Source organism: Oryctolagus cuniculus, chromosome 1 (genome assembly GCF_964237555.1).
Source record: "Oryctolagus cuniculus chromosome 1, mOryCun1.1, whole genome shotgun sequence".
Classification (NCBI taxonomy): Eukaryota; Metazoa; Chordata; class Mammalia; order Lagomorpha; family Leporidae; genus Oryctolagus; species Oryctolagus cuniculus.
Genome location: NC_091432.1, coordinates 202,741,044 through 202,755,424, shown reverse-complemented (window position 1 = coordinate 202,755,424; position 14,381 = coordinate 202,741,044). Strand labels below are relative to the sequence as shown.

The window sequence follows — 14,381 nt, the reverse complement described above, 5'->3', positions numbered from 1 at the left end:
TTGACATTTACTTTTATGTTACTCCTACACTTTTGCAGAAGAAAGAAAAAAATTAGTGAACCCAGCTAGCCAAAAGAGAGGTGATATATACTATTAAAACGTCAGAGATGTGGTGAACCACACATGTAGTTACACCAGCTTCAGTTTTCTCACCCTCCCTCACCTGCAACGATCATCTCCCTCACTGAACAAATGCCAGAGCAGCAGTACAATTCTGGCTGAAATCTCCTAGAAGAAGATGACTGAATTAAACCAAGCAAGGGCAGAAAAGCCAGCCAAAACAGAGTTCTGTAATACTTACATTTTTATAACGTTCCTAATCATGGCATCATGGACTCTCTTGGGGTGTGAGGATGCAATTATCTGGTCCTGATTGAACTGGAGGAAAACACTTGTCCTCTGAGACCACGTTGTGTACATGAAAATTGAAGTGTGGGATGTACTGTAACCAAGCTAATAAGGTTTCCAGACCTCAAAAATCTACAAGTCCAGAAAGCTGGCATTGGGAATATGGGGTTTCAATTGCTGGCAGCACTGATGCTAGTATCTTGGTTACTGATGAAGGCCTCTAAGAGGGGCTTGATTATTAAAAGACAAGGATCAGCCAATGTCACAGGCATTAGGGACTCACTATGATTTATTTCTCAGAATACTGATGATATACCATAGACTACCTTGCAGAATTATATCTACAGGCAACTTCAAAAAGTTCATGGAAATGTGTATAGATTTCAAAAAATTTTTTGCACCAAAATAAACTTATTTTTAAATTGTTTTCCATGAGCATTTGGAAGTCCCCTTATATATACATTATAATTAGTAGGTTCTCACTATGGCTTAGATTGGGTCATAGGCGAATATATACCCAATCAGTTCAATGAAATGGGTCCCCCTGGCCCAGGCACTCTAAGCTCAACAAGAGGGAGACACCCAGTTGCCTAGCACAGCGACCTCCTCAGCAGTACATCATCTGTTTGCAACACACAGCTAAAGATGAGCCTGTTAGACCTCACGGAACAGCCCCTAAGATTTCTGCCTGACACCTAAAACCCTCTGCAACTCTTCCTTCCTCTCCTTTCTCCCATCGTAAGGCAAGGACAAGCTGGATCCGGACAAAACTTAAATGACAGATGAAATATAACTAGAATATTAATGTAGCCTCTTTTTTTTTTTTTTTTTTTAAGGATGAAGTAGAAGAAACAACTGTGATCACAGGGAAAGAGAGTATGTGAGAGAAAAAGACTCGAACATATACATTCATAAAAGTAAAATTCACCATGAAGGGAAGAAAGCAAAAATAATGTAAGGGGGAAAATAGAGCATTTGTTCAAAGAAAAGTGACTTACAGTGCTGCAGTGCATTTTCAGTACCAGGAACAATTTTACCATGTTTTGATGGGCCTGGCAATTAGAAATTATCTTTCCTCACTGAGAAACAAGCAAACTCCAGCCTCTGGATTGTAATTTCTCTCCAAATGTAAAATGGGACAAAATAACTAAACTACTTCAAGTTGTTTATTTTGGTAAAATAATTATATATAATTATTGTTGAAGCAAATCTACAATATACCATCTTGATGTTTTCATTTAAATCTGCTGCACACTGAATAACAAAATTAAAATGTCAGTTTCTCAACTGAAGAAACTGCTCAAATCAACAGCCATGTGCTAAACAAAGAGACTCAATTACAGCACATTATAGTTCTAGTTGGGAATGAATACATCAAGCAAAACAACAACAAAAACAAAAACCCTCATTCAGATACCCTGTGTGTGCACATGTACACAGACAAATGAAAAGTCACAATTTCTGCTTCTCTATCTTTATACTCCTCTTCAGGTTTACCTACATCCTCCGTGTTCAGTGCTCCCAAATATGTAAACTAGTCCCAGTTTCTAGCAGAAAAAAAACATTTGTTTTTGCTTCTTCTCATAAAGCTGTTTGTATCTCAATGCATATTTAGGGATCTTATATTGTCGAAATGTAACAGGATGCCTGCACAAGGTGTCCTAGAACTATAAATATACAATATTATGTAATCAGTGAGGTTCACACCTAGGATATCTAGATGGAATGGTTATCCTGAAGCAAGTGAGCAAAAATAAGGAGGCTCAGTCCTGCTGGGAAGAACAGGAAACACTGGAACAGACCTAAAGTAGCTCAGCAGTTGCACAGTAAGAACTGAAAGGAAAGCTCTGGAAGTCATGGAGAGTGATAAATCAAATTTCTCACTTTATTTTCCAATGGCCCTCATATAGACTTCTATAACAGATTCTGTTCAAAAGCAAGGGAAAGCTTATTTTCCTTAATAAAACTAAAATATCCCTAACCAAAGAATGTTCCTTACACTAATATATGGAGGTATCTCTTACTTGAACATTGAAGTTACTGGAGCAGGGCCACACCCTCTGGGTAAGTGTGGTCTCTCCTAAAGCCATCATTCCCAGCATCCATCCCCCAGAAATGAGGCAGCTCTTCAAAAGGAAATCTAAGCAAAGACATACTCTGGACCTTGCTATCTTGGCTTGTCTGAAGAAAGGTAAATGCCTTGCTTTGTTTACCTGTGGTGGCAGTACCCTGCTGCTGTCTGCCAAATGGACACAGGCCAAGAGATAAGGACATGAGAAAAATGTCTTTGTAAGCCACACTGAATAGTTTCATGTTGCTCTCTATTCATTATCCCCTAGCTTTCAGCAAAACTTGATTTAAATGCCCTAGCCTTGCCTCAGCTGTTCCACTGGCATTAGGGAAAGACGAGCGTGTCCATACTTGGACCAGAGCCTTAAAACAGAGAAAGATGGTAGCAGCAGTGCCTAAACTGAACCCTCAATACGCATTAAAGAGGAAGGTTGAAAACAAGAATCCAGCAACAACACTGTACCTCTTAGAGACTGTCCCTGCACTCAATCTTAGTGTCCTAAAGAAAGTGGCAGCCTCCTTATGAATTGTGAATAACAGGCAATGAGACCCATGCAAACTATCAGGTTTCCTTACTTGCCCTCATGGCTAGAAAACTAGCAGGAGAGAGGGTAGGATGGAAAGTATCACCCTAAACCTGTATATATCAAATACATGTTCCTAAACCTGTATATATCAAATACATGAAACTTGTATACCTTAAATAAAATTTAAAAAGAAAGAAAGAAAACTAAGAGTTTAGTACTAATCCCAAATGCTAGCACCTTCCTCAGCTGAACTTAGGGATAACTGGTTTTCTTACTTTCCTCTTTTGCTCATTGGTTCTCATCTCCAATGGCCATGATTTTCAGTCTTACTGATTTTGCTTTTATTTCAAGTTTCCTAAGTCCTTTAGTTTGGGAAAATGGTCAGATTACAAGACAATCAAAGAGTAAACCTTTCTCAAATATAAATTATAATATAGTGCCCATCTTTTATTACTATTACTACTGAGGCAGAGAAACAGAGACAGCATTCCCATCCACCGATTCTCTCTCCAAATGCCTGCAGTGGACCAGGCCAAAGCCCGGAGCTGGAAACAAAAATCCAGGTATCCCACATGGGTGGTAGGAACCCAACTACTTGAGCCAGCACCAGCTGCCTCCTAAGGTCTGTACTACCAGGAAGCTGGAATCAGGTGTGGAGCCATGACTCAAACCCCAATACTCCAATATGGGATGTGGATATCCTAACCAAAGTCTCAACTGCTAAGCCAAACACTGCCCCAGTAGGTCTCACCCTGAAAGCAAGAATCCTAGGGAGACTAGCCTGTATGCTGGTTAAACACAGAAAGCAAGAAAGCTTGAACTACACCTAGAAGGAGAATAGAAACAGAGCTTAGAGATAATCAATTCCAAACTCCTAGCTAATGCAAGAAATTCCTTCCACAGCTTCTCAGGTTATCTCGCCTCTGCCTGAATACTTCCAGTGACAGAGAACACACTACCTTTACAATGTTCCACCTTATGACAGCCATCCATAGAAAGTCCCTTCTAATATTGAGCTGAAATCTGTTTCTCAGTAGACCAATGAAGTTTTTCATTACAAAGACATGTTATTTCCTCTTCCAAAAGACATTCTTTCATATACTTAAATACACAGTAATTCCCATTTATTGACTATCTGCTGGTGTCAGGCTATGTTCTAAGTACTTCAAAAACACTACTGTATGCCACCATCACGATGACTACAAGCCAGTTACATCCATTCACTGAGAAAAACAGTCTAAAAGTGGAATGCACCAATGTTTTGTTCATGGAGCAAACAGTAACATGAAAAGCACTTACCAAGAAAGCCACAGAGAACTGCCTGAGATAGGGATGGGGATATCTTTGAATCAGCAGCCAAAACTGAGGCCAGTGTGTAAACCCAGGTCCCGCAACAGGAAACTTCCTGCTTTCTACCTCGGTAGGGAACCAAGAGATCAAAGAATACTGCAGAGACAGCACTACCGCCTGAAGGCTAACCTCAATATAACCAGAAAATCACAGACAATTCTGAGTATACATCTCTTTGGTGAAGGGAAAATACAAAGTATGAATTTGCAACACAGTAGGGAAGAATATGCCAGTGAACAGAGCAAGGCTCCAGATCCAACCCAGGACTTCAGGATCAGAATAAATACTCTGAGGGTGGCTTTTTAGGCCAATGGAAGTCAAGAGAAAAAGAGAATGATGTAAAAGGGGAACGCTGATAGTCATTTTATTTGTCTAAAGTTTCCTCCCGGAGCTGGCGCAGTGGCATAGTAGGTTAAGCCTCCACCTGTGGCACTGGCATTCCTATATGGGTGCCAGTTTAAGCCCAGCTGCTCCATTTCCAATCCAGCTCCCTGCGAATGGCCTGGGCAAAGCTGTGGAAGATGGCCCAAGTGCTTGGGCCCCTGCACCCATGTGAGAAACCTGTAAGAAGCTCCTGGCTTCAGATTAGCCCAGCTCAGGTTGTTGCGGCCATTTGGGGAGTGAACCAGCAGATAGAAGACCTTTCTCTCTGTCTCTCCTTCCGTTATAACCCTGCCTCTCAAATAAATAAATAAATCTTAAAAAAAAAAAAAAAAAAAAAAGAGTCCTCTTCCATTTCCAAACTTCTCATTTGTTTTTGTTGTAATTTTTATTTATTTATTTGAAAGACAGAAAGGCAGAGAGAAAGAGAGACTGACTTTTCCATTTTCTGGTTCGTATCCCCAAAGACCTTAACAGCCAAGACTGGCCAGGCTGAAGCTGGGCACTCAGTCTGGGGCTATCACAAGAGTGCCAGGAACCCCAATTACCTGAGCCATCAACTGCTGCCTCTCAGGGTTCACATTAGACGGAGGCTGAAATCAGAAGAGGCGCTGGGAATTGAACCCAGACATTCTGTTGTGGGATGCAACACAACCAACTGCTGCACCAAGCCCTGGTCCTCAGGATCTAGCCTCTTCTCTTTACTGCCTATTCAACAATCCCCATGGCTACCTTCACCTCAAACTCAACGTGTTTGAACCAGAATTCACCTCCCCTTCTTCTCTCACCAAATTCTTTATTAATGAAAGGCATTACTCAGGTGTATAAATCTTGAGAGACATTCTTTTTTCCCTGGAGTAGTCTTAATTTTTAAGATTTATATTATTTACTTGAAATGCAGAGTGAGGATGAAAGAGAGAAAAAAGGGAAGGGAAGGGAGGGGAGAGGAGGGAAAGAAAGGGAAGGGAAAAGAGAAGAACTTCTATCTGCTGGCTCACTCTCCAAATGCTCACAACGGCTATGTATGGGCCAGGCTGAAGCCTGAAGCCAGGAACTCCATCCAGTTCTCCCACATGGGTGGCAGGAGCCCAAGCACTCTCGGGTTACCTTCTGCTGCTTTCTGAGGCACATTAGCAGGCAGCTGGATTGGAAGTAGAGCAGCCAGGACTTGAACAGGCGCTCATATAGGATGCCGGTACTGCAGTTGTACCATAACACCAGCCTCCCTCTTAATTTCTGAACTCTTTTTTAACAGCTAAGATCTACTACCACTTAACAAATATTAACTGAGTACCTACTGTGCATCAGACATGTTCTGTATACTTGAGACACATGAGTGAACAAAAGACAAAAACAAAAGACAGCCACTTTCATGAAGCTTACATTCTAGCTGGCAAGAAGAGACAATAAACATAGTAAATCAGTACTTAGGGTAAGCAAATAAGTAAATACAGGATGTTAGCAAAAAACAGATGCAGAGCGAGGATGACAATTTTTTAAAAGGTAGTCAGGGTAAGCCTCACTCAGAAAAATTATATTTGAGCACAGATTTTTAAACGTCACAAAGCCAACCTCCACTCCACTCCCAGTACTATCAAACCAATTCCAAATCTCCCTAGGTAGCCACCCTGCTCCATTTCCTCTACAGTACAATTAGACATTCTTTTTCCATGTTAAAAACGCCTGGATGATTTTCAAGGTCCATAATTCTCTGAACCTACCCTTTATTATGACATGAACTTCCACTCCTTCCAATTTTTTTTAAAAAAAAAGATTTATTTATTTGAAAGGCAGAGCTACAGAGAGAAGGAGAGACAGAGAACTTCCATCCACTGGTTCACTTCCCAAATGGCTGCCACAGAATGGGCTGGGCCAGTCCAAAGCCAGGAGCCAGGAACTCCATCTGGGTCTCCCATGTGGATGGCAGGGTTTCAAGTACTTGGCCATCTGCTACTACTTTCCCAGGCACATTAACAGGGAGCTGGAGCAGCGGGGACTCGAACCCATGCCCATATGGGATGCACACATTGCAGGCAGATGCCAGCATTGCAGGCGGCAGCTTAACCCACTGTACCACATGCTGGCCCAACCCTTCCCTTGTAATTCTTCCATACCTAGCATGCCCCCTTTCCACACAAGCCAGCCTCCCCAGCCAGGGAGTGCTTCCCATCCTCCCTTCTTCCACTCTAAACCCTACCCATGCGAGGACACAGAAAGATCAACTTCTAGCACCCCTGCAAAGCAGTCCCTGTGGTTGCTATTACTCGATCAGGAGTCACTGTATTTCTTCAGCATTGCATTTTTAAAAATCCAGTCTGCTTCTTACTTTTTCTTTACTTCCTATCACTTTGATCTCTACTAAATATTTCCCAAGACAGAATGAACTGTTTGTTTTACAAGCTAAAGCTCTTTGCCAACTTGAAAATACTTACTTTTATTAGCTTTAATAAAGCGCTGAAATCAAACAATTGAAAAAATGCATGGAGGAAGGATAAGCCAAAATGTTAATGATGGCTGGTGATAGCTTCTTCTTTTCTCTAGTTCAAATTTTCACCTCCGTTCATGTATCCCTTTTAAAAGACATTTGCTATGAAAACACATAAGATCAATACAAATAGCAAGTGATCAACAATCATTAGGCACATCTGTCTTAATAATCTGCAATTGCAAAGAAAAGAGCTAAACTGTAATCAAGACAAGTTGAAACAAATTCTCGTTTAAAATAAAAAATCTTCCTGCTAAAGTGCATTTACTGCATATGAAAACAGCATGATATACAGGAAAGAACACACACTCTGAGTGCTCAAATTAAATCTAAGCACTACCATCAACAACAGCATGATCTCAGTTTCCTGGTCTGTAAAACGGAGAGAAGCTCTTCTACTTAAAAACTCTGACAGTCAAAACTAGATCTCTGAGGCCAGCGCTATAGTGTAGCAGGTAAAGTAGCCACGTGTGATGCCAGCATCCCATATGGGCGCCGGTTTGCATTCTAGCTGCTCCACTTCCAATCCAGCTCCTTGATAGTGGCCTGGGAAAGCAGCAGAAGATGGTTCAAGTACTTGGATTACTTGGATCCCTGCCACCCATATGAGAGACACAGATTAAGCTCTTGGCTCCTGGCTTTAGCCTGGCCCAGCACTGGGTGTTGCAGCCATCTGGGGAGTGAACGAACCAATGGATGGAGGATCTTTCTCCAGCTCTTTTCAAAATAAATAAATCTTAAAACAAAAACACAAGCACACAAAAACTAGATTCCCATCTGAGTAAAATCCTGTTAACTCGGCTTACCCAGACAGATGGAATTAATGGCAATGCACACACATTTGCGTCTAAGCAGAACTGTTAATATACACCTACTTGGAGTAGCTTCTTTGTATAGATAATATAAATGTATTTGATTAAAGAACAAAAGACAAAATACTAACATCTGTGGATAATGTTTAAGAGTTGTGAGCATTTGGAGAGTGAACCAACAGATGGGAGATCTGTCCCTCTGTGACTCCATTTTTCAAATAAAGAAAGAAAAATTGAAGAAAAAGAGTTGAAAAGAATCCTGGATTAGAACCAATATCAACACCTAGAAGTCACATTTGTTTTTAAAGATTAGAGGTCATTCTATATTGCGTGTATTGCCTTCAAAGTGCCAAAAGAAGGGGGAAGCTGTATAAAAAGTCAGATCTGATTTATAAAATTGGAGCCGTAAAGCCAATTACTTACTCCACCAGTGTTCAATTCAAGACAGTGAGGTCTAAGAGGAAAAACCTGCAAGTCAATCAATCATAAGTTCATAAGAAACCTACTAGTATTATTTGTGCTGAAAGCAAAAGCTGAAACTAGATCTAGTTCAGAGTAGCAGTCAAATTTAGCATTTATGACGACTACTTGGATTTGTGACTGAGAAAATTCAGCTGAAAGAAGCATTAAACATCATTCTAAGTATTGGAGTTAGGTTGGGTCAAAAGAGATCATAAATTTGAGAAGTTTCCTCAAGCTAGTTATATGAAACAAAGCATAAAAAGTCCTGAGAAACATGTGGCATGTGCCCTCAATTCCAGAAACAGGAAGCAAAGATGTGCCCCCATCACATGATCTCAAACCACAGTCCATCTGTTCAGAGAACGCTGCATTATGTAAGCCATGGCCAAGAAAGAGCAGCAAAAGGCACACGGTTTGTGGGCGTTTGCAGGGAGCTCTGCGGTTTGAAGAGACATGTTCTCATATCAAAGGGGCCATCCACAGGACAACAGCGCTTTCAAAATGTACCTTATTGCATAGGAACATCTCTGAACACAATACAGTGGTACTGCAAGAATGGGTCTGAGTCGGGATAACTGTTTCAAACCAGGTCTATAATCTTTCAACACAGGTTCCCCCAGAGGAATAAGATTTATCTTCTCTTGGATTTTTTTGATCATGCTTGCTTCCCCATTTAATTTCAAAAACAAAAAATAGTTCATCTAAAATTCTAAACTTCATCAAGGCCTTACACTCCAACTCAATTACAGCCTACTTACTGAAGACAATCTTCCAAACTACTATAAGCCTATTTGACTCAACCAGTACTCTACTTTTATCAGAAATAAAAAAAAAAAAAATTGATCTTTCCTTTTGATGACATTTAACTTACAATTATTTCCCATCCCTTCTACCTTCAGAACTTTTCCCCACAAATTCCATAAAATTTAAGACCAACTTCACTTAGGTAGGTCACTCCATTAACCCTGTTTCTCTTCCCCCTTCCAAGTCCTTCACATTTAAAGCACACACAAGGCACAAGACTGGGAATCAGAACATCCTTGTTTCTTTTCCGGTTCTTCCCTTCGAGATCCTGGGAAATTCACCTAATCTTAGCTGTGCTTTTCCACTTGTAAATTAAAATGACAACACACTCCAACTGTCACCATCAGAAGGCCTGGCCCTGGTGGGCATCCCATGTTATTCTTCCTCACTCATGGAAGAATAATTAAACTCCTCTAATCTAAGTGTGATGAGTAAGGAAACTTTAAGAGAGTTTAAGTCTAAAGTATCCAGGAAGCCTCCGCCAATCACTTCAAGGTAAGCTAATCGTTTCTCTCGTTGAATATTGATGTCTTTCTACAGGGGTGACATTAAAAATACTTAACAACTGGCACTCCAAGGGTACCAACCAATAAGTCTTTTGGAAATTTACCAGTATATAAGTAAGACATTTTTGCATTACTACATGACTATTCAAAGGTGGGCAGGTAGAACTGCTGGCCCATTCTTAAATTCCTTCAAAAAATGTCAAAACAGCATATGTGTATACTCTGTTAATCATAATCAAAACACACATGGCTTAGTGGGACTTGCCATCTGAATAGCTATCTTCGTATTACTAACAACACCAAATAGCAACCTCGACTCAAATACAACTTTCTCATTTCATCTTCACATTCTCATCAATTAGACAAAGTAGGTATCACTCCTGTTTTCTGCATAACTTGTGGTGAAGTTGAGATTAAAAATCCAATCAGATAACCAACTGCGCTTCCTTTACCATAAGTTACAACTTTTCCTGATTACACATAGGAATCTAAGCTAATAATGCACAACTGTACTTACACACAACAGAATAAAAACTAATGGAATGTGTAGTCAAGTGGAACTCACTTAATCAACAAGTATTTGTGCAGAATAGAATATAAAACATAGCGCTAGGTGTTGAGATCATAAAAGAAATAGAAAGCAGAAGCCCTGTCCTCAGGGTGCCTGTACTGTCCCTGAGCACTACACGTAAGTACAGTTAAGTAACTGTAAGTGCTACACAGTCCAGGGACAGAGTTCAAGGAAAATTAAACTAGTACATTAAGTCAGGACCAGAAATTTGTGTCTCCACACCCGTCAAAAAGGGGCAAAATTAATTATGTATTGAAAAGGTTGAACCATCAGGAGTGTCAGTGGGAAAAAGGAAGTCATGGGAACCGAAGGTCTGCAGTAGTGAGAAGTGGGGTGGCTACTCAGAGATGGCCCAACTCAGAAGCCTCGAGCATCGTTCTTAGTGCACACACATGGGGCTCCGGTAAGCCCTGGTGAAGTGGCAGGGGAAGACTGGTTGAGCAGCAGCTCACAGGAAAGCCATGACAGAGGAACACTAGAAAGCAACCAGATTTGGAGATCACCGGCAGGACTAGGCTGACGGCTATCCACCAAGGAAGGAGGGGGTACTCGAGGCATCAGCACAAAGAGTCGGACTGTTTGCAAAGAAAAAAAGTCATGAAATTGCAGAAAGGAAGCAAAACAGCATTCTCGCGTGGGGTATAATGCAGGCACGGTGGAACTAAGCTGCACTAGGGACAAGGAATCAGCTCTAGAGAAATCCATGTTGGAGAGAGCAGAAGCTGGGCACAGAAATGCAAAACAGATCCCCAGACAATAAGGAAAAACCACCAGTCTTAAAAAGGGAAGCCAAAAAAAAAAAAAAAAAGAACTCTTGGGTTGCCTCAGAAAGCATGAAGGCACAGACGGAACCCGAACACACCTAAGCAGGGCGCCGGGAAAGTGGGGTGGTCTGGGCTGTGAGTAACCAGCATCCAGGCCAGCTCTGTATTGTATGTGTGCCCACACAGACAGTCAACTCCAGGGCACCACCCAGCAGCGTTCTGTCCCTCCAATTAAGTCGAGTATGTGCTACCCTAGGTGGAAAACAGTGACTGAACTACGTCACTCAAGTTAATAATGGTGTGGAAAGTTGCCTGCTTGATGCAGAACTGTATCAGTGTATCCCACCTGTCCACAGTTATCTTGCCTCCCTCCTGAGGCCAGGTCAAAACCCTCTGTTTCCTCTAATACAGGCCCATGGCAAGGGACTCAGGAATGTGTCAGGATGTAGAAAGAAGTCAACCTAACACTCAAATTGTGAGGCCAACATCTTAAGGGATGAATACCAACTGCTTGTTAGATGATGGAAAAAGAAAAAATGGGCTGTGCCAGATAGTTGGTGTATGGGTTTTGGAAACTGAGAGAGCTGACAGCAAATCCTAACCTCAGCACTTAGTAACTGGTCCTCACCTCTCTGCAGCTCAGCTTTCCCAACTACCAACGGGGCAAAGGCCAGCAGCCCTTAAGGGTTAGTGGCAGAGACTGGACAATACGCTTTGGCGTGCTTTTTGCATTTGCATCACAGTGGGCTCTTAATAGACAGTAGCTATTAGGATAGCTGGGCACCGGTCTTGAATTTGCTTTTGTTTAACACTTGTTCCATTTCGCTGCATTTTCACCCAAGTTCTCTATTTAGCTTCTATATTTTAGTTCAGTCTCTAACAGAGTTAGGCACTCCACCCTTCGCCAGGGTAGGCACCCACCACCTACTCCAACCTGGTTTAGCGACCAAAAAAGCTGGGCAAACAGTCTCACTTGAAAAGCGGCTACACAGACGTCTGATTCAAGCTGCTAACTGCCACTCAAGAAAAGGAACATCAGGAGCGACGCTCCTTCAAAGAAATAAAAGCGTTTCCATTCAAACACTCCCAACCCCGCGGAGTGAGCAAACGTGCAAGTTTCTACTACGAAAACAATCCGTAGCCTTCTGGCGGCTGGACTCGCTTCAACACTCCCAGACGCACGGAGAGGGAAACAATCCGCGCATCTCGTGCCGCCGCCGCCTCCTCAACACAAAGCTTCGCAGCTCCCCTTGCCAAGCCACCCCGGCCCGAGAGGCAGCCGCTCCCCGCAGGTCGGCTCGGGGTCGCGGCCGGCGCCAAAGCCCGCGCAGCCCTGCCGCCCCGGGGGTCTCCACCACGCGGCGGCCCCTCGCATCGCTCCGGAACGCCCTCGAGGCTCAGGGCTCACAGCCCGCCCGGGAAGCCTCCCCGGACCCCAACTCCGCCCCGGGACTCGGAAGAAGCCCCAGGCCCAGTCCTGCCTGGGGGCAGGGGTGCCCGGAATAAGGCCACGCAGTGACCTGGAGGACGCGCCGGGGCAGCCTGGCTCGGCCGGTCCGGTCCAGCCTCACCCTCCGCCCCTCGCCCACTCACGCCCCAGAGGGCAGCCCCCGACCTCGGACGGCTCCGCCTGACGCCGCCTCTCCTCCGGGGGCCCCCGGAACCCGGGCGGCCTTGGGTTGTCGGCCACGTCCACGCGCACTCGGACACACACCCCCGCCGCTCCTCCGCTGCCCGCCTCAGCTTCGCCTGGCGGCCACCAGCCCCTGAAAGCCCAGCCCGGGCCCCGGCGCCGCCACCTGCGCCCCCGGCCCCGCGCCATGTTTGAGAAAGAGCAGGAGCGAGCCAGAGGCCGGGCCCGGCCCGCGCGCCCCCGCGGCCGCCCGCCTGCCCGCCCGCCGCGCCGGGGCTCACCCGTTGCCCCCGGGAGCAGCGTCGCTGCCGCCGCCAACACGAACAGGAGCAGCCGCCGGGGACGCGGAGCAGCGGCCGCCGCCTCCATAGTCCCGCTGCCGCCGCCTGTGGCCCGGCCCGGCCCGGCCGCCGCCTCGCCTCAGCAAGCCTCGCCTCGCCCCACCTCCCCCGCCGCCGCGGCGGCCTCGCTCCGGCCCTTTGTAACTGCTCCGGGGACGCGCGCCCATTGGCTGCCGGGCCCCCGCCGGCCCCGCCTCCCCGCCGGCTGCGAGCGGCCCAGCGGGACCAGGCCGGGAGCCCCGCCTGCGGGCCCGCCAGGCGACCAATCCGGGGCAGCGGGCTCCGGCCTCCGGCCACGCCCCACACACTCCCCGGGGGCGGTGCCGCCAGACCCCTTCCCCAGCCGGAGCGAGCTCCGGGTTCCCGAGGCCGGGTGGGGGTTGGCTCTCCCGAGCCCCAGTGGGCGATGGGTGTGTCTGCTTCTGGCTAGCTTTCGAAAAAAGGCTGCGGCCGCTCGCCGCTCTTTTCTTCTGGCCTCCTCTTAGACACCAAAGAGCTGGTCCTGACCCAGCCCCACCCTGGCCCCCCCATCCACAGCCCTGCACCTGCAGTCGGTAACACAAGCCGCCCACATCCGCACTGTCGCGGAGCGCTTGCATCCACTTCAGCGTCCCCTCCCCAGACCCACGCCTCAAGTTTCAACATCACCTTTCTCAGTGCCCATCACATGCGACTCATCCTGCTCTTGGCGTACACCCCATACCTAGCCCCCTCCTCAAATTCCAGGCCCAGAAAGTTCTCAGATCTCAATCTTAGATCCCAGAGCCCGAATCCAGACACACACCTCAAATAGCCTCCCTCCAGATCACGCCCAGAACAGGGACCCAAGCCACTCTCCTACCCTCTTTTCGACTTCCTGATTCAGGTTGGAAAGGGAGAGCCTGCATCCCACCCTCCAAGGAAGGGAATCTCCGCTCTCAGCCCCAGCTCCTCCCGGGCGGAGGGGAGCAATCATCGTTACCTTGAGCTGTCTCTGATTCGCCTGTGTAATAATTCTGAGGTGTCACTGAAAACCCAAATAAACTCCACTACGTTTTCATTCTGAATTCCTAATTTACTGTGAGACGCTCCACCCACCTTCCCTCTGGGATGCCAAAACTAACTCCAGATTTGTAATTCTTCCTGTCAGACTAGTGCCTTCTTCAGACACAAACACAGCCAAGGAGGCTGTGTTACGCAGCACGGAGAACGATTCTCCGAAGGACCTTTTAAGGAGAAAATGTGAATTTTCTGAGCGATTGGAATTTGGAATTAAATAAAGCTTGGTAATCAGAATCAGAACCAGCCGTCTAGTTGGGATTTGCAAATTCCTTGAGAGCTAGTAGGT

At 45.4% G+C, this 14,381-nt stretch overlaps 1 protein-coding gene across 6 annotated transcripts in view; it reads right to left on the bottom strand.

Annotated features, from left to right (window-relative positions):
- The window catches only part of TGFBR1 (transforming growth factor beta receptor 1), a 73,358-nt gene extending 59,243 nt beyond the window's left edge, over positions 1 to 14,115 (bottom strand). For 3 of the 6 annotated variants that reach the window (XM_051843628.2, XM_051843634.2, XM_051843640.2), the window contains exon 1: positions 12,995 to 13,175. In XM_051843628.2, coding sequence (XP_051699588.1) covers positions 12,995 to 13,082 — 88 coding nt within the window. In that variant the 5' untranslated portion in view covers positions 13,083 to 13,175. Of the gene's footprint in view, positions 1 to 7,108; positions 7,130 to 12,994; positions 13,176 to 14,015 lie in introns of those variants that run through there. The other 3 variants (XM_070054876.1, XM_070054875.1, XM_070054874.1) reach the window with 3 other exon arrangements.
- Positions 14,116 to 14,381: the final 266 nt, after the last annotated feature.